This window comes from Phyllostomus hastatus, unplaced genomic scaffold (assembly GCF_019186645.2).
Source record: "Phyllostomus hastatus isolate PE091 unplaced genomic scaffold, TTU_PhHast_1.1 phas_contig_1741, whole genome shotgun sequence".
NCBI classification, from domain to species: Eukaryota; Metazoa; Chordata; class Mammalia; order Chiroptera; family Phyllostomidae; genus Phyllostomus; species Phyllostomus hastatus.
In genome coordinates this window covers 71,830-99,043 of record NW_025333672.1, presented here as the reverse complement: position 1 = coordinate 99,043, position 27,214 = coordinate 71,830, and the positions used below count along the sequence as shown (strand labels likewise).

Below are 27,214 nucleotides of genomic sequence, written 5' to 3'. Positions count from 1 at the left end.
CTTGTGTATTTTTATCTTCAGTGGTGTTGAATGTTATCAAAGGCTTTTCAGCATTCATGCACATAAATGTGTTTTTTTTTCCTTCTGCGGGGCTCCAACAGCATGAATATTAGTCCTTCTTTGCCTGCCTTCCACTTTTTCCCTGACCTTTTTTGCTCCTTTGTCATTTTTATTTTTTTGGTTGTTTTTCTTGCCTTTCTTCAATGACTCCTATTTTCATCTGAATCTTCTCCTTTGGGCATCTTGGGACTTACCCCTATTTCTCCAAGATCCCACGCACTAGCTTCTTTTTCGGTCTTCCCTGCACTTTTGTGGAGGGGGATCTGCCTCTGCTACGGAGCCTTGTGGTAGGTGAAAGGGCAGAAATGTGAGAGAGAGCGCATTGGGATTTGGTGAGTTTTCTCTTTGTAGTTATTTTGAAGATTTGACACTGTCTGCCTTCCAATTATGCTGAGAATGTGGTTTTGTGTTGAATTTACTTTCCATTTCTTGATTCATGTTGCTTGTGAAGGACTGGGAGAGAAATAGCTGTGCAGTTCCCACTGTCTTCAGCTACCTGGAAGTCCCCTACATAGGTTACTGAAGAGTTGGGTTTTAAAGCTTCAGCTGGTGGCTGTCTCTGTCAATGCTCTGGAGCAAAGAGGTGCCGGAACTGGAGAGGAGCCTAGCACCTGCTCAGAGTCTCTGGCTGCAGCGTTAGTGGAGTTTGCTTAGTGACCGACCACCTTGGTGCATTTTCTCTACTTAAAATGTTGTGATTGTTGTGGTGGACATCGGTGATTTTGTCTGACACGAGTTCTTGATTTCCTTTGGGGAATCACCCTGCTTCAGGGATGGTCACCTCCCACGTCTAGACCTAACTAATCAGTATAATATCCATCTTTCAACGTACAGTGATTGGTTGAGGGTGGCATGGGACCAGTCAATCCAATGAGCCTGGATCTCTTATTAGAACTATCAGAAGAGAAGAGCCCTATTTTGTTGGGGGTCGTAAGCAGAAAATATTCCAGTCTGTTCTAGTCTTACGTATACTACACATTGTTTCTGACCAGTTATAGGAGGCTTACATGAGCTAATGGCTTACAGAGTCCTTACTGCCCCAGGAAGTCCAAGGTGGAAAAAATACAATGATACAGTGCAGGGCCGCTGGAAAGCCACTTGCTCCATGACTGACACTGATCACCAGCTAAGAGGCATAATGAGTGATCTTGAGAAAACAGATGCCACATATTATCAAATAGTCAATTTTTAAAAGAAAAATTGCTTGGAAATTCCTTCATTATTCCTTCATTCAGTAGCCACAGCTTAGCCTCCTTCCTTCGGAACAGTTATAGTCCTCAAAAAATTAGTCAAAGCATCTTCTGATCTTATGTTAGGATCACCTAGAAATCTGATGTTTGTACATGTGGTAAATCTCTAGTGTTAGTTATGAATCATTGCCCCTTTTTCTTTCCCATATTACCACCCACTGGTATAACACTCTGATCATAATAATAGTTACACTGTTTCAGTGACCTTGTCTGTCAATTCTAACATTTGTTAGTTCTGGGTCAATTTTAATGAATTTCTCATTATGGGTTATATTTTCCTTTTTTTCATGTCTGATAAATCTGGACTGAATGCCAGACACTGTGACTTTACTTTGATGGGTGCCGTATCATATTTTTACATTCCTCTAAATATTCCTAAGCTCTGTTATGGAACACAGTTACTTGGAAACTCATCATTTGGGGTCTTGTGTTTGAGATTTGTGAGGTAGGGGCAGAGCAGCATTCCCTTTCCAACTTTTTGTATGACCCACCCACGCCCTGTGAGTCACAAAGCTTCCAGCGCTGCCTGGGTAGGAACTGGTTTCGTGCATGTGTCCTGGCCACGGTTACCTCCACCCCGCTGGACGGTTCTTTCCCCAGCCTTAGGTAGTTTCCTTAGGTGACCTGCTGGCCAGAACTCGGCGGAATGCTCAGAGGACTCTCTGGGCATCTCAGGAATTCCCTTCGTGCAGCTCTCCCCTCTCTGGCACTCCCGCATTCCCTGTCTCTCCAGACTCTGAGTCCCAGCTCCTTGACTCGGGGACCCACCCAGCTCCACCCTGACTTCCCCTCCGTGCGCGGCCTGGATTCTCTCAAGGCTGTGAGCTGGAACAATAGGAAGACTCCTCTCATCCGTTCCCTTTCTCTCAGGGACCATTGTTCTTTGTGCCATGATGTCCAGTCTCTTAGAAACCACTGTTTCATATTTTGTTGGGTGTTCTTTTACAGTTTTAGGTGAAAGTAGATGCCCACAACAGAAGCTAGTATGCTATGCAATAGTCACTACAAAAATACTACAGAAACACTTTTAAAATATCACAGAAATAAGCTAGTTAATCGGCACAGTAAATATGCAGTTCTAACTTTAAGTGTTACTAGAAACAATCACCAATCCAACTCTGTAAGCCACTGTCCTGAAGCAAGTGTTTCCTGCTATGGACAATCTGAGAAATGCAGTAAGGTATGCTACACGGGCCCTGGCCAGGGAGCTCAGTGAGCTGGCGTCTCCTGGAGTGGCGCCGACTGCTGTTCTGAATAACCGTTTTTGTTTATAGCTTCCCTTGGATATTCACGATCCCTCAGATATCTCACATAAGTAAAGAGATGTTAGTCTTATTAAAGATGACTGGTAATTACCCAGCATAGAAAGGTATAAGTTGAAAATATGGTGGAAGAATTTTTACCATTACCAGGTGATTCTATTTCCAAAGATTATCTCCTGGATGTCAGCCTGGGAGAGTTCACTGAAACAAAACATTGTATCACTTAGTTGCTGTGTCATAAAGTATCTCTCTCATTAAATGGTTTTGATAAACTGTACCTAGAAAAACAGCCAAGTATCATGCAACAGCATCTGCTATCGTGCAACAAATTAATGTAAATTTATTGGGTGGAAAACAGGGAAAGAGAAAGATAGGGTGGTTCTCTATTGATATCAGAATTCATAAAAGGATCAACTCGGGTCCGAAATCTTCAGCCCACACCAAAGACTTCGTGTTCCGATGACCGTGGAAACAGGCCAGCCCTGGTTGCTGGGCTCAGGGGGTCGTCCGGTGTAGCTGCTAACGCAGCTCTTCCTCTGTCACGGATGTCACTTTCTCTCTAGATCAGGATACTTCTTGGGCACAAATCTAAGGTTCTGTTTGCTCTCCCACCGATGTAGAACAGACTGGTTGGACATGACATTGCGCCTTTTCACCTGGTCCTGTGGGAGAGAAACACACCTGACACTGTTCAAAACTAACTGCAGCGCCTGGGCCCACTTCGTCTTCACAGCACTTACTCACAAGGGAGGTGGTTCTAGTCTGGACAGCTCGGGGGAGGCAGAACTTTTAAGAAAAAAAACTTAGTTCACTGCTTTCCTTGCAGTAGTTTAAAGAAATCTACAGATTAGTAAAGAGGATAGCTGGATGAAGACAGAACTTCTATAATTAGAAATCTAAGAATTGCTTAAGACAGCCACGTCTGACTAAATGCCCTACCTCTTCCCGCCACCTGCTCTCCCGGGGAAGCCTCTGTAACCGGTTTTTTGTCAGCTCAAGTTGTAGGCCATCGAACCTGCACTTAAACCAGCGGTGAGCTTCTTCCAGGTTAGCTGTTATCTGAACATATAAATGTTATCATTAAAAGTTACAACAAACAGTTAAAGGTTTTTTTTGTGTATTAGTTCAAGAGACTTTTTACCGAAGTATTAAAGATCCAGATTCTGACTGGAATGTCCTTGCAACCTATTTGCGTAATACACATCCTACAGGTGAAACAGTAATTTCTGAACATGGAGCTGAAGACGAAGGCAGGCCTGCTGCTGCTTACGCCTTTGGTAGTGTTTCCTGGGTGTGAACACGGGTAAGACAGAGTCCAGGAGAGAAGTAGGGATGAAAGTACAATACAACACTGAAAGTGAGAATGGTAGTTCAAACCATATTTTAAATTTTATTTTCTAAGACTAAATAATTCTACAAAGTCCCTAAACTGTGGAGGCAGGTTTTTTTCTGTTGTGCTTTATGAAAAAATTGAATGGATTAATAAAAAACTGGACCAGCTTACTATATAAGCTGTATTCTCTTTATTTCCTTTATCATAAAAATACCTTACACTTTACTGAGGTCATAAGCACACATTTGCAAATTATCTCTGTTTGACCTGAACAGTCCCTCTGATAGTCTGTCTTTGAAGGTGAATTGTAATCAGTATTCATTTATTTGACAAATATTTACTGATGGCTTATATATGCCTGGCACTTTTCTAAGTATTTGGGCTACTCTGGTGTTTTGAAGGGAAAGCTAATAGATGTTCACTTTATGTGAAGCATGCTTCAAAACAGGTCCAGAACACACCCTCTAGAATAAAAAGTAAAATGACTGGTTTTCCCACTTTGATTACTTGTTCTGAGACGGCATTTCTGGTTTTTGGTTCTGAAGCCCGAGAGAGTGGCATTTTCTCTGGGCCCCGAGCGCAGGGGCTCTGTGTGGCTCACTCACCCTTGCCTCCATCGCCTGGCACCTGCCATGTGCAGGTCCTCAACAAGTGTGCTGCCGGGTCCTTGTCCTGCATCAGCGAGGTCACAGTGGAGCTATGACATCGTGCGGTAAGAAAGTAGAGTTCCCCTTGCTATCTAACTTTTAGAAAGCTACAAAGCTATCTTCCAGGCCTGTTTGCACATCCCACCCCCAAACCAGACTGAGCCCGACATTTCTCCAGCACCTTTACCAGCAGTGCAGGGAAAGATGCTTGAAATGGCATTGTATATCCTGTCTCCTCCTGCGTGGCGAACGAGAGGACAGCTAACACTTATTGAAACTTCCTCTGAGCCATCTACCAGCAAAACGGGCCAGGGGGCGTTGACTTCCTGACTCGTGAATATGGGACCTGATAAGGGAACGTAAACGTGACTTCCCTAAGGGCACAGCGCGTGTCACCACTGGCATTCAAACTCGGGCTTGTCACAGTCGTATTTTTTTAACATACCATTGTGATAGTCATATTGCCCTGTAATTTAATGGCTATAAAAGGGAAATATCATGGCCAACTGATAGCAACATCACTGGAATCCCTTAAGCTTATTGAGATTGTTTCTTTTTCTAGAAAATAGGGGTGGTTGTAGTAGAATGATTTCAAAGATCTGTTCCAGCTCTAAAAATGTATGATTGTAAATGCTTTCAAAAAAAGCAAATTCAAAAATTAATAAGGCCTACTTTACACTTCTATTTATTGATTGAACAAAGAGCTTCCACTTTCACGTCAAACAATAACACGTTAAAATCCACACACAGCTGGTCTTCCCATCTTCTGCTTACTGGGCGGGACGTGGGTGCCAGGATCCGCCAGTACTCTGGCAGCCCGGTGTCTCTCGTCAGGACACACGGTCTGGGTCTAAAAGTGCTTTCTTCTTTATAAAGGAGCCTACACTCAGTAAGCTGCTGGTTCTTGCCTGTCGTGCTCCTGACGACTACGTTAACCAAGGAGTTTACACTGACTTGCGTGCTTCAAGGCGGCTGTGTCTGAAGAAACTTGTCTAATTCTCTATGTCCGTGGTTCTGGCTCACCTGTTCTGATTCCACACTGGCTTCTTTCAGTTTACTCTCTGTCGCCTCTTTACATTTCTTCAGGTGTCTGACAGTTTCTTCAAGTTCCTGAAAACGTGATCCAAACAGTTTACAAAGTCCCAGTGCACCTCATTGAACAAAAAGCTTCAATATTGGTAGTAAGCGAGCAACCACATTATGAAACCGTGACTGGGGACATCTAACCTCAGGTGCTACCCAAATACAAGGTAGAGCAGTGATTTTCAGTTTACCTACAGTGTACATATGTGTATATGATTACATATTTTGATTTTGATTTATGATTTGATTTTGATTTGTTTCTCCTGAAACAAAGTGATTAACATTGCTTTCCAGAATGGGAGGGATACTTTTCGTAGCAGAGAGTCTGTGTTGGAAGCTAGAGCTTGATGATCTCATAAAGGTCCCTTTTCAGGGATAAAATGTTATGCTTTTCATTAGGTTGGGAATAGAGAAAAGTCTTGTAATAGCAATGGGTGCATATGAGCTACAGGAAGAACTAAAGGGGAATAAAGTTCCTGGAAAACCATGAAATTCACAAATCTTAGTAACTACTACTTTGCATATGTGAGTTTTAGCTGTTCTTTTTTATTTTTTTGAATATTACATTTATTTTTAGAGGGAGGGGAAGGGAAAGAGAAAGAGAAGGAAAGAATAACTGATGTGAGAGAGAAACATGGATCAGTTGCCTCTGGTACACACCCTGATGGGGCAGAACCCACAATCCAGGCATATGCCCTGACAAGGATTCGAACCTGTGAACTTTTGGTTTGCAGGGTGATGCCCAACCAACTGAGCCACACCGGTCAGGGCAGTTTCAGCCGTTCTTTTTAAAAAGCATATCATTTTTGTAAAGTTAAACACTGAGAACATGTGCCACAGTTGAAGCTATAGGCTACTTCCTAGACACTATGATTCTAATAACTTAGTGAAAATAAACAACTTATACATTTGTTTTTGTCTATAAGATCTAGAAAATTTAGGTGTTCTAATGCTGGGCGTTTGGGCCCACGTTGTTTGCTGATAGGCTCTGAGATGAATCTCAGGAAACCGTTTACCTGGCACCGATTCTCTAGCTCCTGCCTTATTTTCCGCTCCGTCTCCAGCCGCAGCTCTTGCTGTTTGCTCCGTGCTGAGGTGTCGTACTGGCTCCGGGCCAACATCTGCATCTCTTTCTGTAGATTATTCATTTCAGATACAAATCTCTGGATACTCAACGACTGGCAGGGCACAAAGAGGGGAGAGAGGGGAGACACTTGGTGTCCAAGTTCAGGATTTTATATGAATGGTAAACATAGTTTGTGGAAATCATCTACCTGTTCATAGTTTTTTTTCTGATACTGATCCTTAATTAGCTCCATCTGCCTCAATTCTGTTTCTATTTGCTGAAAGTAAATGTGGAAATAACACAGATCAGTGGAGTGGCTGGCTCGCTCTTTGCTTATAGGATGACAAAGAGTCCCACATGGGATCCACAGTTAACAGTTCCTCCTGGGCTCGCCTTCCCACCCAGCCCACTGACCCTGACAGAGCAAAGTCCCATACATCTGTGTCTCCTGTGGGAGCTGGAACAAGACACTGGCAGCTACCGAGAAACCAAACATTTATACAGCAGTGTCTGGGCTGGAAAAAGAGAGAGTCTCCCCTAAGGCAATCTGCCCGCTTCCCGGCTGAGGCTGTAACTCCCAAAGAACTGCCCGCCTGGGTCTTCGTCAGTTACTGAGGAAGTGAGGGGAGGCATACGGTTTCTCATACAACCTTCATCCTCTCTACATTCTGAGCATTATTCGCCTTGGCCGACAAGTGGAGCTTGATTTGCGCCTTTTGGTTCTTTATTTTCTCCTTGCTACTGTTCAGTAGCTTTTCTAGCTCTGTAAGTTTCTGCCGCAGCTCTCGGTTGGTACGGGACACTTCCACTGATCTGAAATTGGCTTCATCAAGGGCTTTCTTCAGCTGTGGAACACAAGGGACAATCAGAACATTTTTACCTTCCAGTTAGTGAGAGAAGCGTATGTATGTAGCTTTGTCCCTGTATTTTGTTTTCTTTAAACCTTTCTTTTAAAAAGGAGGGTAAGTGAGGCAATGATAATGTCCAAATAAGTAGTTTAGTGGAGGAACACTCTAAGTGATTTTCATAATTTTTAACACTAAAGAACACAATCTTTCTTAGGACAGATAAACAATGTAAATATAAGTTCAACATCTGCTCTTAATTTTAAGAGCGTGGATTTGGGGTCAGACTGAAGTTCAAATTTCAGTTCACCAATTACTAATTTTGGGTGATTAACTTCCCTAAGACTCAGGTTTATCACGGAAAAAGAGTGTGAAGACCCTACTTGATAGGATTCACTTAACAGTTAAATAAGACCAAGTATAGAAGGAATGAAGAGCCTGGCACATACACAACCCTGCTCCGTGATCACAACCCTGCTTTAAGTGTTTCTTAAAGGGGAGCTTCTGTCACTTGTGATCCCATGTCTAGAGAAGTGAAAATAAATTATATGGTAGTTTATATAAATATTTGTCAGTTATTAACTATGATGGCATGTAGTTTTATAATACTGCCTTTTGTTTTTAAAGAAACTTGCCTGGTGGAAAAATAGCATAGTGATTACTGTTAAAAACAAGACAGCAGGCCCAAAATGGAGTCACTTATGCTCCGTCACCAAACTGAGACTAATTACAGTTTCAGTTCTCCCAGAAATGGACTCTTGAACCTGTTGATCAGAGTCACCTGATCAACACTAGCTGGATAATCTTCCTGGTAGAACCCTGTTATAACCCTAAAAGATTGTGACTTTGCAATAACAACCTGCCTTTTCACCAAGTATAAATTCCTTGTTCCTGCTCTCTTCTTCTCATTTTGTATAGCTCCTTGTAACTTTCTGTCTACTAGACTGGATGCTGCGCAATTCGAATTGACCTCAAATCAACTTTTAAAATATAAACTAAGGCATATTAAAATTTTTAACGGTTCTGATGTCAGAAGAAGAAATGGAGGGAGACCCTAGATAGCCCCCAGGAACAATAAGCAACCAGGCAAAGTTACTCAGGAGCCCCCTGAGCCCCCTCTTTTCTCGATGCATCTGGAGGTCAGAGGCATAGGTGGGCCCCTCTCAGATCCTAGCTCTGCAGCTCTCCAGCTACAGGCTCCTGGAATTTATCGCAGCATTTCTTTTTTCCACACTGGGTCTGACTTAAGCTGAACCTGAGTCTAGGGCTGAGGCCTCAGGTGACTGAAACTTTGTTCAAAGCCTGAACAAGCAAGTTAACCTTACCAAAGGTAATCTTGAATCACAGTGGCCCAGTGGGGAACTTTGAGCTAGAAAGGCTCATCTGTTTATAAGGTGCTCCAAAGAAAAAGGGGTCTCAGCCTAGCACTCACCATAAAGGGTAGAGAGAAAATTATTTTTCCTCCTCTATGGCTTCTGGTGACCAGGATGAGACCTCACTGGCACACCCCACTCACTTCAGAGCCTACAGACAGGATCCTGGGGAAATGGGCAGAAGCTGGAAATAAGCGCAAATTCTTAACCAAAGTCAGCTATCGCACATCCCTACCTGTGGTGCCTGGTTCAAGAGAAGGTAAAATTTCACATTGTCCCTTCCTTTCCGAATTCAGATTGGTAGGCAAAAAACATATGTATGAATAGCAAGGATCCATCTGCATGGATCCTTGAATAGCTTTCAGTGATCCATTGGTGGTTAATCCTTTCTCACCAGGGACAGCCATTGCCTCGTTTGTCTCATTTTGTGTTCTGAGAACTGGGCTCGGCACCTGTCAGGTTGGGGGCTCACAAAGTACAGCTGCACAGAAATGTGGGTTCCACTCTATTTGTGGCTCGACAGGGCAGGCAGGAATGTGGGTTGTACTCCCTTTGCTGCCAGGCTGTCAGTGACTGTTGCCAGCTGTCAGAGGAGCTATCCTACCCTTTCTTTCTTCTGGTGGCTCTGGATTTTGGGAGGATGGTATCTTTTGTGCCTTTTGTTGGGGATATTTACTGCTTGCCCTATCCTGGCTGAAATCTGGCAAAATATTTGAAAGGTACACTCTAATTGCTAAATGTACCAAATTTGGCAAATTAAAGACCAGTGACCCCAACCAAGTCTTGGAATTATTTTAATTCCTCCCTCTCCTTTGCTCATGATACAACATTTAGTGTCTGTCTTGATGTTTTTTTTCTATTAAAATGACTTTGTTTTTTTTTAACTGTTCTCTATTTTCAATAGAACTACTTTGCTTAGACCTAACCATTTAAAGTCCAAAATAACTGTTCTAGCTTTCCTGAGCCTCTATATCTCCAGTTCCTTTCACTCTGGCCTACCCTCCACTGCTCTAAGACCAACATTCCTAAAACTGTGCTCATACCATCACCTCCACCCACCCCGCCCCTACCTTCCTCGGAAACCCACAGAGCTCCACTTTTGCCTAAGAGGTCCCATCCAACATTCTGGCAGTCAAGGCCATGGCTGGTCCTGTCCAGGCTAGCCACTCTTTCTCAGACATTCCCTAGTATCTGCTCTGATCAAGAGAGAGACATACCCTTTTCATTTGCTCACATGCCCTGCTCATTGTTACTAAGCTTTGTTCGCCCTCTCACATTGGGCATCTGTCAGCTCCTCCAGTCTCAATCTAGCTTCCCTTCTTCTATCACCCAACTAGCCTATAAAACAAACTTTTCCTAACTTTAAATTCCTTCAAAACTGTACACAGCCTCTAGCTATCCGAGGAAAGTCCTCTGATGTTTTCACTGTTTGTCGCATGTAAAGAGTGGGGATCACAACTAAACAAGGGTCACTCAGCACACTCAGAGCAGGGACCACGTGTCTTCTGCTTCCACCTGCCTCTTGGGATGCTGGTGACGTGAGCCTAGGAGACAGCTGATTTGACATACATCTCCGATGACAGTCTCTTTATTCCTCCCTCCCACTCAGTTATCAGTCTCTGATGGGAAAACTCTCATCAAGGCTTCCTTCACTGGGCAGACAATAGTATATACGAAACTTTTTTGGTGTCTGTTTACAAACAGCACAGAGAGGGCTCAGTTGCATCTGGCTTGCTGGTTGGTCAAGGGGGATTAGAAGGACCAAAGAATAACAGCATCCAATAGCCAGTTCAGGTCTTAAAAGGCATTCAGGTAGAGGGAAACCTGACTCCATACCTCAGCTACCTCCCGTTGTGTCGCTTTTTTTGCAGTGTCTCTCTCTGTTTGAAACTGCTTCCTTAGAGTTTCTACACGTTCAGCATGCAGCTGTGCTTCCATTTTAGATTCCTCAGCCATCTGTTCTCTGTTTTGAAAAAGACAGATAACAATCACTTTTAGAAGGTAAGGAGGTAAGAAAGATCTGGAGGGGAATTTGCAACTTTCCAAAAGGTGAGTGAATAAATGCAATCAGTTACCAGATGAACCTCACCAATGTGGAGCTCATTAAGAGGAGGAAAGGGAACTTCCGGCCAAGATAGAGGCGTAGGTAGACACACTGTGCCTCCTTGCACAACCAAAATAAGGTCAGCAACAATTTAGAAACAAGATAACAACCAAATCTGTCAGAAAATCGAACTGTATGGAAGTCAGACAACCAAGGAGTTAAAATATACACATTCATGCAGATCGGTAGGAAGGGTGGAGTCGGGCAGCCGGGTGGAGAGGCATTGAGGCACAAAAAGCGGTGGCACCAGGCGTGTAAGGCATCCTGAGCACAAGACCACAGTGGGCGGACCCAGCGAGGTGGCGATTATGAAGCAAAGTGCTGTGTGCAAGGTGGCTGGCTGTCCGGGCAATCCCACATTTGCATGCGGATAAACCAGGTGAAACTGGGCAGTGAGACAGACCACACAACCCAGGGTCCCAGTGCCAGGAAATAGAGCCTCTGGACACTGATTGAAAACACCTGTGGGGGTTGAGGTGCCAGGAGAGGCTCCCAGCCTCACAGGAGAGTGCGTTGGAGAGATCCACAGGGTCCTAGAACGTGCACAAGCCCACCCACCCGGGAATCAGCACCAGAAAGGCCCAGTTTGCTTGGGGGAAGCGGCAGAAGGGACTGAAATCTGACAGCAGAGTAGGTGCCACTGTTCCCTCTCAGACTCTGCCCTCACATACAGTGTCACAACCCAGTCACTGGGCTGCACCCCCCACCCAGAACACATAAGGCTCCACCCCTTACTCTGTAACAAGCTCTACCAGACCCCCCCCCCCCAAAAAAAAAAGTCTCAAACGGAAGAACAGATCAAAGCCCCAGAGCCAATACTTTTAGGCAACCAAGAGATAGCCAACCTATCAGATACACAGTTCAAAGTACTGGCAATCAGGATGCTCACAGAATTGGCTGAATTGGGTTATAAATTAGATGAAAAAATGAAGGCTACACTAAGTGAAATAAAGAAAAATGTACAGGGAACCAGTGCAGGGAAAAAATGCACAGGGAACCAGTTCACTACAGGGAACCAGAGTGATGGGAAGAAAACTGGGACTCAAATCAATGGAGTGGACCAGAAGGAAGAAAGAAACAACCAAACAGAAAAGAATGGAGAAATAAGAATTCAAAAAAATGAGGAGAGGCTTAGGAACCTCCAGGACATCCAAACATCCAAACATTCCAACATCCAAATGATAGGGGTACCAGAAGGGGAAGAGGAAGAGCAACAAGTGGAAAAGTTACTTGAACAAATAATAAAGGAGAACTTCCCCAATCTGGCAAAGGAAATAGACTTCCAGGAAGTCCAGGAAGCTCAGAGAGTCCCAAAGAAGTTGGACCCAAAGAGGAACACACCAAGGCACATCAGAATTACATTAGCCAAGGTAAAAATGAAGGAGAGAATCCTAGAAGTAGCAAGAGATAAGGAGACAGTAACCTACAGAGGAGTTCCCATCAGACTGTCAGCTGATTTCTCAAAAGAGATCTTGTAGGCAAGAAGGGGCTGGAGAGAAGTTTTCCAGGTCATCAAAGGCAAGGACCTAACATCCAAGGTTGCTCTATCCAGCAAAGCTTTCATTTAGAATGGAAGGGCAGATAAAGTGCTTCTCAGATAAGGTCAAGTTCAAGGAGTTCATCATCACCAAGCCCTTATTTTATGAAATGTTAAAGGGACTTATCTAAGAAAAAGAAGATAAAAAACATGTATAGTAAAATGACAGAAAGCTCACAATTATTAACAACCACACCTAAAAGAAAAACAACAACTAAGCAATCAACTAGAACAGGAACAGAACCACAGAAGTGGAGATCACATGGAGGGTTAGCAACAGGGGAGTGGGAGGAGGAGAGAGGGGGAAAAGGTACAGAGAATAAGTAGCATAGATGGTAGGTAGAAAATAGACAGGGGGAGGGCCATAATAGTATGGGAAATGTAGAAGGTAAAGAACTTATGACACATGGACATGAACTAAAGGGGGGGATTGTGGGTGGGAGAGGGTGTGCAGGGTTGAGGGGAGTGGGGGGGGGAATGGGACAACTGTAATAGCATAATCAATAAAATATATTTAAAAATTATTACAAAAAATGAGGAAAGAAAGCATTACCTGTAGCATTAAAAAGTTACTCCATATAAAGAGACCCAACTAAAAGGGCAAAACACATACTCTTGTTTTAACCAATAATGAATAGCCTTGAGCCAGCAACACTACCCCAGAATATAAAATTTGCAGAGATCACAAATACAAAAAATACCTTTTCTGCTTTAGCTTATACCTGCCTCCTGTGTCCACATGTTCACCACCTGAAAGCAATAAAGATCTGCGTGCACACCGCATTTCCCTTGGGTGTACACTTCCAAGGAATGTTACTGACATCTAAGTCATATTTACCTACATACGGTTTAAGGCAAGATTTGAGTGGCTTCACTTGAACTCGATGGGTTTGACCTGACTAATCTCAGGCCAAAACTGACAACAATGGTTTAGCATATGCTTAGATGGAGTCACCCTACCCCTGGATGGGAACAGCCCATCCAGGCTCCTGCTATTCCTTTTCCAAATCATGCTTTTAAAGGACACATAGGCTTTTGACAGACAAGGTTTGGGAGAAACATGCAAGCGTCCCTTCTAACCAGTATCTGTTCAATTTTGGTTTAATCTCTGAGCAGAGGAGAAGCTTGATACTACATGAGTTGATAATGAACACACCCAAGACAGGTAATATCTGCTGCTGCTCAGCTACTTCTGGTTCCTTGACACGGCTCTGTTGGGAGTACTAGTTCAGTAGGAGGAAAGGGTTTAAAACAGTTTATGTGAATAAGCCAAACTTCCTCTCCCAGAGGCTCTTCCCTAATTTTATTATGACTATACTGCCCTTACTTAAAGGTTTCCAAATTCTGTAACTCAAGTTCTTTTTTGTCCAGTTTCTCCTGGACAAGGTCAAGCTTTGTTTGCAGATGATTGTTTGTCTGGAGAGCTTGCTCCAGGCTCATGGCCAGTTTTCGGTTGTCTTCTCTGGTTACATCTAGAGCTTTCTGTAGAGGCTCCATCTGAAAGAGAGAAGAGGGTTTTTAATTCCACTGTAACAGATGCAGAAAGTCTATAACACTGTACAGTCACTCCCCCTACATCATCAAGTGCTGCTGAGACAACAATTAATTGGAAACAGAACCAGGAATCTCTCCAGATGCCTGGAATAAATATGTGAGAATTTACTGTAAATATCGCTCTGGGGCCTCTTAGAAGGCAATGGGAAGGATCTACTCTACTGGTCACTAGAGGGCTTTGGAAAATAAAGCCAACCTAATTTATTCTAATTTTTAAATGTTTACAGTAGTTAAATTACCCCTCCTGATCCTATGACCTTCTGGTCTCACTGCCTACAGAGATAAGAACGGGCAACTACGTCTTGTATATCCTTCCAGAAAAAAAAAAAGTATTTATATAAATGATCCATGGGTATTTTATGTACATGCTTATGTGTAGATAAATTTTCATGTGTGCATATACCTGTGAACACATGCGAGTATGTGTGTCCTTCTAGTAGGGGGCTCACTCTGGCTAGTTTTTTAAAAAACTGATTTTAGAAAGGGAGCAACAGGGGTGGGGAGGGAGGGAGAGAGAGAAACATCAATTTGTTGTTCCATTTATTCATGCAGTCATTGGTTGATTCTTGTATGTGCCCTGACCAGGGATCGAACCCGCAACCTTGGCATATGGGAACAACATTCTAACCAACTGAGCTACCCTGCCAGGGCTCTAGCTGCTTCTGACTGAGGGTATAGTTATTCTCCAAGCCCTTTAACTTCTTCAATCAGTTATGCATTAATAAATGAAAAGAATGTGAACCATATAAGACAAAAAGCATTAGGCATAATTTTTGTCCTGGTTTCCTAATAAATGATTCATTGTTGGATTGCACGCTGGCTTCCTATCTGTAAATATGTCACTGTCCAAAACTCAGACTTGAGTGAAAAGGAAATTTACCTGATTGTTTTACTCCATTTTTCCAAAATACCAACATCCCAATAAAACCAAACACTTTAGTGTTATTAGTAACAGCCTGACTGTACCTCATTGCTGTGCTGGGCATCCACGACGAGCATCCGGGCCTGCCACTGGTCCACCTCTGCTTCCAGCTTCTGCACTCTCTGCTGATTCAGAGCCCTATGAGTGCAAGCACAGGAGGAGGGGCTGGAGACAAGAGTGGATGGAATGATGCCACTGGGAGTCACAGGGCACTTTCCTTCCAAGCTCAAACGGCATATTGTAGTAGGTTACAGATGCTCAGAACCTGAGAGTTGGCAGGTGACAATTAGTAGTCTCAACTTCTGGTTAAGAAATGAAGACTCCTGCGAGTTAAAAACTTGTGCCATCTATGGGACAAATCTGACTTGATATACTTAGCCAGAGACTTTCAACCAGTGCGCCACAAGAATTTTTAAAGCACCCAATACCTGACTATTTAGTCAGAGGCACTGACTTCTTTTCTCCTAGGTTGTCAAATAAAAAAATCACAACAGCCAGCACAATAGCTGTCCAGTATGAATGAATCAAAATTATACCTATTATTTTTCAAATCAGAAAAAATAGAATATAACTTTTGGTGTGACACAGATTTTTAATAATTAGTTTATGTGTGCCATGAGGTGGAAAAAGGTTGAAAATTGCTGCATTATGCTATCAATACATGTCAAAAACTAATGGGCTGGTAATAATATATAAATTACTATAAATATTTATATTCATGAATATATACTGATATATATATATAGTCACTGAATATTCACTGAATATATTCAGGGTCTGGTACAAATAATGCCCCTTATTACATACAAATCTTTTATTACAAAATCATAAGCATGTTAATCTGTAACATAACGCTATCACACTCAAGCACACCATAAGACATTTTAGGTGAAATGTTCAAATTGCTGTCCATCTCATGTGAGATATTCATGTACCCCACCAACCACACTCAATGGCGTTACTTCTGCCAGACCCTGTGTATATATTCACTGAACACACACACACACACACACACACATTCACATACATTCACTAGTACAGAAATGCCATGAGGTGGAAAAAGGTTGAAAACTGCTGCATTATGCTATCAATACATGTCAAAAACTAATGGGCTGGTAATAATATATAAATTACTATAAATATTTATATTCATGAATATATACTGATATATATATAGTCACTGAATATTCACTGAATATATTCAGGGTCTGGTACAAATAATGCCCCTTATTACATACAAATCTTTTATTACAAAATCATAAGCATGTTAATCTGTAACATAACGCTATCACACTCAAGCACACCATAAGACATTTTAGGTGAAATGTTCAAATTGCTGTCCATCTCATGTGAGATATTCATGTACCCCACCAACCACACTCAATGGCGTTACTTCTGCCAGACCCTGTGTATATATTCACTGAACACACACACACACACACACACACACACACACATTCACATACATTCACTAGTACAGAAATGTATCACCTCTGTATGGACTGGCTTAATGTCGAAATTTCTGCTTCTAAATACAACAGCTACCTAGAATTTTATTGTGAATGGTAAACAACATTTTTATTACCTTCCCCTTGAATTTTCTTTTTCAGTGCAGAATATACACTTAAAATATGTAACAAATAAAAATAAGTACAATGAATATGAAACTCTTCCTCTCATAACACAGAGGCAATACGCACCGCTAACACACATATTAGAATGTATTTTAGAGGCCTTACTAAACTCAGACCCTTTGTTCATTAACTTGAAAGGAAAACTTTTATGTAATTTTTGAAACATTTAAAGCAGTTTACTTATAAAACATGGTTAGTTGTAGTTCTCAGAATGATTCATCTAGAATAACTACTAATCTTTAAATAGGATGCTAATAAATAGATAATTCAAACTAAAGTAGGCACTTAGCTTCAATTATCTTGACAACTATAGTCCTGCAGATCCAAGGGTGAGTTGAAAGTATAGAAAACAGCAAGGGTGAAATGTGAATCACATGAATTTCTAGAATGCACATTCCTTTACATCACTACAAAAGTATAAGAATTTTGAATTTCTAAAAGTCATGTTAATTTCTAATTCCAGACTTTTCATAACTTTAAACTCATTGTTTAAACATTAGTTTTCTGCAAAGGAAGGACTATAAAGTGACTTGGTTTCTTGACTTCACACTGCTCCTTACTGTAGTGCAGCATAAAAATACAAGTACAAGGACAGAAAAATAATCTCCAGTACCTTTCTTTCTTGAGGCCTGCAATCTCTGAATCCCTCCGCCCAAGCTCTATTTGCACTTTTTCCAGAGCACCTTGCATCTTACTGTGAGAAGCCAGCACGTTCTCCAACATGATTGTGACTTTGCAGTTGTCTTCCTTAGCTTCTGCCAACTGTCGCTGAAAGTTTCCCACCTAATAGAAAGTGAGACCAGACAAAGACATTTGATTCTCTCCGGTTATTCTGCTGCTGCTGACTCCATTGCTTCTAGGTAGAGAGTGTGGAAATCACGCATGGCAGAATGCTAAGAGAGATAATTAAAGTGTATTTTATTTTTTTAAGTTATTGTGACTTTAAGAAAAAGAAAACTAGACCCTGACCTATGAATTCCACAGAGAACTCTGAAGAGCTTCCCAACTACTGGCATGCCTCGGCATGTATTAACTAGACACTGGGGTCAACAACTTCCTGGGTCTAGAGGTGGTCTCAGACTGGCCTGCTTTGGCCCCGGTCAGCTATTGCGTGATGGCAGCAGAAGAGGAGAACACATCTGAAGCCCATCAGAATTATCTCAGGGTTAAAGACCGTAAGAGAAAGTGGTAGCTGCTGCAAAAGGATGTACCTCACAGCCCTCTTCAGTGAGGCAAAATCTAGGAAGTACTGTCAAGGGGAAGTTTGGGATGTGACTTGTTTTCACTAAGTACACACATTGATTAAGTAGAAAGCTCTTAGTGATTTAATTTAACATGAACTAACAGCAGTAACTATCATGTTAGTAAAGCGTAAGTAGGCAAGTTATTTCCAAGTTCAGATGTGTTTCAACAGAAAAAATTAGAATTTTTTCTTTTGATTGTTTTGTTAAGGTTTTTTCATCCTTTTTTAAAATGTGTATGTGTGTGTTTTAAGATTTTATTTATTTATTTTTAGAGAGGGGAAGGAAGAAGGAGGGAGAGAAATATCAGTATGTGGTTGCCTCTCACATACTCCCCACTGGGGACCTGGCCTGCAACCCAGGAATGTGCCCTGACTGGGAACTGAATCTGCAACTCTGGCTCACAGGCCGGCACTCAACAGCCAGGGCCCCTTTGATTATTTTAAGACAGGAAGTTGAAAAATTGGGAGTTAAATGATGCCTTTTTAAAGAAAACATTTCCAAGTGCTTCTAAAGTTTTCTTTAGAAGAAAAGTGCTCATCTGGATCAATACTCACTGTTTCTTACTAAAGGTAACAAGAAGTGACGCATATGGCTTGTGAAAGACTACCTGAGTGCCTCGCCCCAGCAACAGACCTTCCGAGAGGACTGATGCCTTACCTTCTTGTTCTCCCTGTCCTCCAAAGCCTCCAGGTCCCCTTTCAACTTCTGACTCTCTTTCAGTGCTGCGTCACGACACTTCATGGCTTGTGAGAGCTCCTCTTCATTCTTTTCCAGAATGGATTTTACCTTAGTAGAAAAAAAGGGAACAGTAAAGATTTTCCGAAAGCACAATAATAAATCAACAGTTAGAGTAAGACCCTGCAATTTAGGAACCAAACTTAAAATGTTCAACTATATATGCTTATTATAAATAAAACCAGTTTTATTAGCTATTTTTCCCTTTAAAGAGAACTCCAACACAAAAATAAATTTGCATGAACAAACACAAGCAAACCTAACATTCGACAGTCTTGATGGAAGGCCAGAATAAGGGAGAAGGCAGGTAAGACTGTGAAGACTATGCACACGCATCTATTAATTTCATCCCATGCACACTGTTCATGCCCATCGCCACCATCAAGATATAGGACTCGTCCATCACCACACAAAAACTCTCTTGTGCTACTTCTTTGTATTCATACCCTCCCCCAGCCCATCCCCTGTACTCTGATAAGCACTAGTTTGTTTTCTATCTCCAAAGTTTTGTCATGTCAAGAATGTTATTTTAAACAATTTAATAACTTTTGTATAAGTAATATTCACATTATTTTTTAATAGTTTTACTGAGATATAGCTGACATACAATAAGCTGTGTATACATAAAAGTGTACAATTTTGATGTATATATAAACTCAAAACAATAATCAAGATAATTAATATGTAATCATCATCCCAAAATTCTCCTTATGCTTCTTTGTAATCTCCCTTCCATCTCTTCCTGTTGCTACACCTGCACCCAAGGCAACCACTGATCTGTTTTTTGTCACAACAGTTATTTTCCAGATTTTTATAAAAAAGAAATCATATTGTATATACTCTTTCTTGAATGGCTTCTTTCACTCAGTGTAATTGAGATTCATTCAATCTTTTGCATGTATCTATAGTTCATTCCTTTCTGTGCTGAACAGTATTCTATCATATGGATATACTGCAATTACTTATCTATTCACCTGCTGGACACTTGAGTGGTTTCCAGCTTTCAGCTATTACAAACAGAGCTGCTGTGAACACTGTGTACAAGCCTTTGTGCAGACATGTGTTTTCATTGATCTTTGGTAGCTACTTAGGAGTAAAATGGCTGGGTCGTAGGTGGTAGTATGTTGCACTTTTAAAGAAACTACAAATTATTTTCCACAATGGTCATACCACTTTACATTCTCTTCAGCAGTGTATGAGAATTCCCGCTGCTCTGCAACCACACTAATACTTGGTATGATCAGTTGCTAAAATTTTAGACATCCTAGAGTTGTGCGGTGGTAACTCATTGTGGTTTTAATCTGCATTTCCCTACTGGCTGATGTTTAACATCTTTTTAAGTGCTTATACACCATCCACATACCTTTCTTGATGAGCTATCTGTTCAATACTCTGCCCATTCTTTTTATTGTTTTTTTTTTCTTATTGAGTTTTGAGAGTTTTTAATACATCCTGGAGACAAGGCCTCTAACAGACATGTGATTTGCAAATATTTTCTTGAAGTCCACAGATTACCTCTTTATTCTCTTAACAATGTCTGTGAAGAGCATAAGCTATCAATTTATCTTTTTTCAGTGGATTGTGCTTTTGATGTCAAATAAAAAAATCTTTGTGTAATCCAAGATCACAAAAAGTTTCACCTATGTTTTCTTCTAGAAGGTTCTGTAGTTTTAGGTCTTACATTTAGGGCTCTGATCCATTTTGAATTAATTTTTATATACCCTATGAGGTAGAGCTCAAAAGTTTTTTGTTTTCGAATGTGGATATCTGATTGTGCTCCATCACCATTTGTTAAACAAACCATCATTTCTCTACTTTCATTTTTATTGAAAATGAAATGTACATGAAATTAATTATTTTGAATGGCTAGCACATTCATTTTATTCTTAGATACAAAACGTAAAGTGAAATCTCCCAGTCACCCAGTCTCTTTCATCAAAAATAATATTGCCAATTTATTGTGATTCATTTTAGAGATATACCATGCATTACAAGTGAGTAAATATATGTGTGTGTATATATATATGTACACACACATATAATTGACCCTTGAACAATGAGTTTGAACTGCACAGGTTATATAACTTATATATCAAATATCTATCTTCAAGCAGTATTCCAAACCATGGCTAAACCATGATTTATTTAGCCAGTTTCTTGTGATGGGATTTTGGTTGTTTCCTGTCTTATGCTATTAACAAACAATACTTGAGTAAGTGACTCGTAATCATGTCATATGTACGAGCTAGTATATCTCTTGGAAAAAGTCTTAGAAGTACAACTGTGGGGTAAAGTGACAAATATTGCCAATTGCCTTCCATATGAAAAACTGTTTTATACTCCCAACAGCAACAAACAACAATGTCTTTTCTCCACATCTTCTTTCTCAACGTTATTACACTTCCTTAAAACTTTTCACTGGCGGAGAGACTTCCGGCAAGATGGAGGAATAGGTGGATGCACCGTGCCTCCTCGCACAACCAAGATTAGAACAACAATAATTTACAGACAGAATATCACTCAGAACTGACAGGATTTATCTGAATGGAAGTCAGACAGCCAAGAAGTTGAAGTAGACCCGTACATCCAGACCGGTAGGAGACGACGAGCCGGGCGGGTGGGGGGCTGGCGCAGGTCGGCGGCACGAGGAGGTCAGGGAAAATTTGGTGCAAAATCGGCGCGACAGCCATCCGGGGCGCAAGAACGCAGCGGTGATCCCTGAGTGTGCAAGCTGCAGCTGGCGGACCCAGTGGGGCAGCGATTGTGGGCCAGGGCAGAGCTCGCAGCCCAGGAGCCCAAGGAAGGCCCTGAGCCCGGGAGAACGAAACTATCGCCACTGTCCCCTCCCACTCCCGCCCACACATATAACGTCACAATCTAGCGACCAGGATGCCCAGCCCCGGTGAACACCTAAGGCTCCACCCCCCACTGTAACAAGAGCGACCAGAGACAGGGAAAGACATAAGACATATATCCAACAGAACAGATCAGTCCCCCAGGACTCATCCTTTTGAGCGACCAAGAAATAGCCAATCTATCAGATGCACAGTTCAAAACACTGGTGATCAGAAAGCTCACGGAATTGGTTGATTTTGGGAGCAATTTAGATGAAAGGATGCAGGTTACCATAAAAGAGATGCAGGAAGATACGCGGAGGAGAGCCAATAGTGAAGGGAAGGAATCTGAGTCTCAAAACAATACAGTGGACCAGAAGGAAGATAGAATCAACCAAGCAGGAAAGCATGATGAAATAAGAATTCAAAAAAATCGAGGAAAAGCTTAAGAGCATCCAGGACACCTTTAAACGTTCCAACATCTGAATTATAGGGGGTACCAGAACAGGAAGGAGAAAAAGCAACAGATGGAGCACATATTTGAACAAATAATAAAGGAGAACTTCCCCAATCTGGCAAAGGGAACAGTCTTCCAAGAAATCCAAGAAGCTCAGAGAGCCCCAAAGAAGTTGGACCCAAGAAGAAACACACCAAGGCACATCAGAATTACATTAGCCAAGGTAAAAACGAAGGAGAGAATCCTAGAAGCAGCAAGAGATAAGGGGACAGTAACCGACAAAGGAGTTCCCGTCAGACTGTCAGCTGATTTCTCCAAAGAGACCTTACAGGCAAGAAGGGGCTGGAAAGAAATATTCCAAGTCATGAAAGACAAGGACCTACATCCCAGATTGCTCTATCCAGCAAAGCTCTCATTTAGAATGGAAGGGAAGATAAAGTGCTTTTCAGATAAGGTCAAGTTAAAGGAGTTCATCATCACCAAGCCCTTATTTTATGAAATGCTAAAGGGACTTATCTAAGAAAAGAAGATAAAGAAAAGACATGTATAGTAAAAGGACAGCAAACTCACAATTATTAACAACCACACCTAAAGCAAAACCAAAAGAAACTAAGTAAACAACTAGAACAGGAACAGAGCCACAGAAATGGAGGGCACATGGAGGGCTAGCAGCAGGGGGGGGGGTGGGAGGAGGAGAGAGGGGGAAAAGGTATAGAGAATAAGTAGCATAGAATGTAGGTTGATAATAGATAGGGGGAGGGCAAGAATAGTACGGGAAGTGTAGAAGCTAAAGAACTCATAAGAATGACACATGGACATGAACTAAAGGGGGGGAACGTGGGTGGGAGAGGGGATACAGGGGGGAGGGGAGAGAAGGGGGGAAATGGGACAACTGTAATAGCATAATCAATAAAATACATTAAAAAAAAAACAACTTTTCACTGGCAACATATAAAATACTTCAACTTTTTCTTAGGGACCCAAGAATAGTACAAAGGATGCCAACTTCTAGGTTCTGAAAATCTTTTTTTTTTAGAAAAGAAAGAATACATTTGACTACTGAACAGTATGTTTGAACTGTACAGGGCCACGTACACACATAATTTTCGGTAAGCGCCTATACTGGTTTTGATGCACGGTTGGGAGTCTCTGTGTATGTGGAGGGCAGACTATATGCACTAATCTGTGCCATTCTATATAGGGGACTTGAGCATTTGTGGATTTTTGGCATCCATGGAAGATCTTGGAGCCAATCTCCTGTGGATACCAAAGGACAACTTAAGTACTAGAAAAGACAAAATTACATGCAGGCTTTTGATTGCATAGGGGTTTGATACTTCTAACTCATATGTTGTTCAGGGGCCAACCATATAGTTTTTACAATTTTACTAGTGTTTCTAAGACACACACACACACACACACACACACGAATGAAAAGGCTACTAGCAAAGATGTTTGTAGAAAGGATCAAATAGTAGTCAACTCTAGAAAACAAGCTGTAGTACTTTCAAAGTTTAAGTATCAAACAAAGATGGATGTTTTAAAAAGTTTTCTTTGGAAAATATTTTCTGATGTTCAAGTTTTTAGGGCTTCCATTAATGTATTTCTCTTTTAAAATCTGGCTTTGCCCATACATTTTAATTCGAACATTAAGATTAGTAAGTAGATATTTTGAATTTAAAAAAAATCAAAATTAAATTTTAGAAAACCTCAATGGCTCCTACTAGTCAAATCTGGTATTTTCTATGTCCAAGACCAAAAATTATGTGATAGCCAGAATGATGGTTTTGGTCTGTGTCACCAGTTTTCCCTATTTGTGAAGAACCTAATTTCCTGTTGTTATTCATACCTGCGAACGTCATCTTTCTGGGTTGTTACCACTATTCTTCATTGTATAAACCTGAAATTTACTTATGATGTAATCTGTAGTCTTCACTTACCAAATCCCGTTTAAGAAAACTTGGTGGCTCATCATTACTACATGGTCTCGAGGCAAGAATGTCTATTTTACCTTCCAGTCTTCCCTCCATGGTTTTAATAGCATTCAAAAGAGTCTTTAGAGAGATTCTAGAGTCGCCGATCTCCTGAGAAGATCTCACAGAAGTCAGGGTAGGTGCAAAGGTCACACGGCGTGTAGAGTTTGGAATAACACTGGGTAAACCAACTGATGAAGTTCTTTCCTTTACATTGGGTCTGGAGTTTTCAGGGAATTTTGAAGATGCAGGCCTCTCTGGAGATTTCCTTCTTCTTAGAGGCATCACCAATTAAAAACAACAAAATTAACTAAACCTAGAGTTATATTCAAAGAATGTTCCTTTTACTGCAAGGAACAGCACAATGCTCTAAATGAAGCTGAGACGGAAAATACTACTTGAGAATGTGTTCTGTTGCTCTCAGAATGAAGAAATCACACTGCAAAGTATGTCCTAACGAAGAAGCAGACCTTAAAGTCCCTGCTGGAGAGCGGATCTCATGAGGTCTTTTTTACCAGTACAGTTGATGGTAGAACCCTACCAGAATTCCATTTGGAGACACATTCTAGTTCCTTGGTTACCAAAGGTACACATATACAAATGTTAAAGGTACAGAAGTTACACATACTTATTAGTGTCAAAGATTGTTTTAAAAAACTATATACATGGTAAATTTGTAAATCACTGAAATGAATCACTTTCTTTCAGTAACACATTCCTGGATTATTTTCCTCACAAAATATCTTGTATTTCTTATTTAACTTTCTCTATTCGTTTGTTAAAATGTTATGTGACCTATGAAAGGCTTTCAATCTCAAGTCACCATGCTCTACTAACAGCTCTTTCAAGTAAGCAGTCTGTTGCTGGTGTATCTTGATGCCTGTAATTAAAAAAATCAAAAATACTTGTTCCTCACGTCTGTCAGAAGTTTTAAGGCTCATATTTAAAAACCACTGCCTCTATGAAAGCATTTCTCCATGCTTCCATTATAATGTCCTTCCTATGAATGCTTATAACACAATCTACTTTGTTTCTCAAAGGCATACTTTCTAATCTATAATAAGGTGTATTGAGCACATTTCTAAACCTCAAATTAGAGTACAAGCAAGTTGAATGTCCCAATCCTGCTCCAGGCATCTTTATGAATTCCTCTATGACTTAGCAGAACCATGGACTTATAGGGAGTTTAAAAAGTGCTTTTTGAATTAAGTGAGAGAATATTAATCATTCTGGCATTGTATCGTAAGGCAGGGATAAAAGGCATCAATTTCTTAAAAGCTAATTAAAACAATTTAATAGCAATGTGTTTGTAGCTATTAATCACACCTGAGTATATTTGGCCTCTAGAGCCTTATTCAACTTTCGTAGGTGATCATTCTGTGAATGGATTTCAGTGAAAGACTGTAGCTGTTCTTCTAGCTGTTTAACTTTTATCTAGGGAAAAAAACAGAAGAATAATAAAAATAAGCCTCATTAATAAAATATATATATTTACTCCAAAAGGAAAAAAAGATGTCACAAGTTTTTAAGAATATTTTATTGATTATGCTATTACAGTTTCCCCAATTTTCCCTCCTTTATCCGTCCTCCACCCTGCATCCCCCAACCCTCAAGCATTCTTTCCTCTTAGTTCATGTCCGTGGGTCGTACATATAAGTTCTTTGACTTCTCTGTTTCCTATACCATTCTTAACCTCTCCCCGTCTATTTTATGCCTAGCAATTATGCTTCTTATTCCCTATACCTTCCCTGCCATTCTCTCCCTCCCCTGCCCCACTGAAAACCCTCCATGTGATCTCCATTTCTCTGATTCTGTTCCTGTACTTGTTTGCTTAGTTTTTGTTTACATTTTTTCAGGTTCAGTTGTTGATAGTTGTGAGTTGTCATTTTAGTGTTCAGAGTTTTTGATCTTCTATTCCTTAGATAAGTCCCTTTAACATTTCATATAATAAGGGCTTGGTGATGAATAACCCATCGAGTTCAGGTGAAGCCACTCAAGTTTTGTCTGTATGTAGGTAAATATGACTTAGATATCAGTAACATTCCTTGGAAGTGTACACCCAAGGAAAATGCGGTGTGCACGCAGATCTTTATTGCTTTCAGGTGGTGAACATGTGGACACAGGAGGTAGGTATAAGCTAAAGCAGAAAAGGTATTTTTCATATTTGTGATCTCTGCAAATTTTATATTCTGGGGTAGTGTTGCTGGCTCAAGTCTATTCATTGTTGGTTAAAACAAGAGTATGTGTTTTGCCCTTTTAGTTGGGTCTCTTTATATGGAGTAACTTTTTAATGCTACAGGTAATACTTTCTTTCCTCCTTTTTTGGTAATAATTTTAAAATATATTTTATTGATTATGCTATTACAGTTGTCCCATTTCCCCCCCTTCACTTCCCTCCACCCTGCACACCCTCTCCCACCCACATTCCCCCCTTTAGTTCATGTCCGTGTGTCATAAGTTCTTTAGCTTCTACATTTCCCATACTATCCTTACCCTCCCCCTGTCTATTTTTTGCCTATTGTCCATGCTACTTATTCTCTCTACCTTTCCCCCCCTTCTCTCCTCCTCCCACTCCCCTGTTGCTAACCCTCCATGTGATCTCCATTTCTGTGGTTCTGTTCCTGTTCTACTTGATTGCTTAGTTAGTTTTTGTTTTTCTTTTAGGTGTGGTTGTTAATAATTGTGAGTTTGCTGTCATTTTACTATACATGTTTTTTATCTTCTTTTTCTTAGATAAGTCCCTTTAATATAAAATAAAATAAGGGCTTGGTGATGATGAACTCCTTTAACTTGACCTTATCTGAGAAGCACTTTATCTGCCCTTCCATTCTAAATGAAAGCTCTGCTGGATAGAGTAATCTGGAATGTAGATCCTTGACTTTGATGACTTGGAATACTTCTTTCCAGCCCCTTTTTTCCTGCAAGGTTTCTTTTGAGAAATCAGCTGATAGCCTTATGGCCACTCCTTTGTAGGTGACTGTTTCCTTTTCTCTGGCTGCTTTTAAGAGTCTCTCTTTATCTTTAATCTTGGGTAACTTAATGATGATGTGCCTTGGTGTGTTCCTCTTTGGGTCCAATTTCTTTGGGATTCTCTGGGCTTCCCGGAAGTCTATTTCCTTTGCCAGATTGGGGAAATTCTCCTTCATTATTTTTTAACATAGGTTTTCAACTTCTTGCTCTTTTTCTTCTCCTTCTGGTACCCCTATGATTCTGATGGTAGAGAGTTTACAGTTGTCTCAGAGGCTCCTAAGCCTCTCTTCAATTTTTTGAATTCTTGTTTTTCATTCTGTTCCAGTTGGAT

The 27,214-nt window shown here is 40.9% G+C and overlaps 1 protein-coding gene across 1 annotated transcript in view; it reads right to left on the bottom strand.

Annotated features, from left to right (window-relative positions):
• Window positions 1-2,906: 2,906 nt before the first annotated feature.
• CCDC150 (coiled-coil domain containing 150) overlaps window positions 2,907-27,214 on the bottom strand; it is a 74,842-nt gene continuing 50,534 nt past the window's right edge. The window contains exons 15-26 of the mRNA XM_045833755.1: window positions 25,240-25,347; window positions 18,572-18,700; window positions 17,284-17,453; window positions 15,081-15,174; window positions 13,888-14,057; window positions 10,756-10,882; window positions 7,352-7,546; window positions 6,910-6,978; window positions 6,652-6,813; window positions 5,576-5,662; window positions 3,512-3,631; window positions 2,907-3,234 (exon numbers count right to left, since the gene is read on the bottom strand). Of these exons, the coding sequence (XP_045689711.1) occupies window positions 3,121-3,234; window positions 3,512-3,631; window positions 5,576-5,662; window positions 6,652-6,813; window positions 6,910-6,978; window positions 7,352-7,546; window positions 10,756-10,882; window positions 13,888-14,057; window positions 15,081-15,174; window positions 17,284-17,453; window positions 18,572-18,700; window positions 25,240-25,347 (1,545 nt within the window). The 3' untranslated portion in view covers window positions 2,907-3,120. The remainder of the gene's footprint in view (window positions 3,235-3,511; window positions 3,632-5,575; window positions 5,663-6,651; window positions 6,814-6,909; window positions 6,979-7,351; window positions 7,547-10,755; window positions 10,883-13,887; window positions 14,058-15,080; window positions 15,175-17,283; window positions 17,454-18,571; window positions 18,701-25,239; window positions 25,348-27,214) is intronic.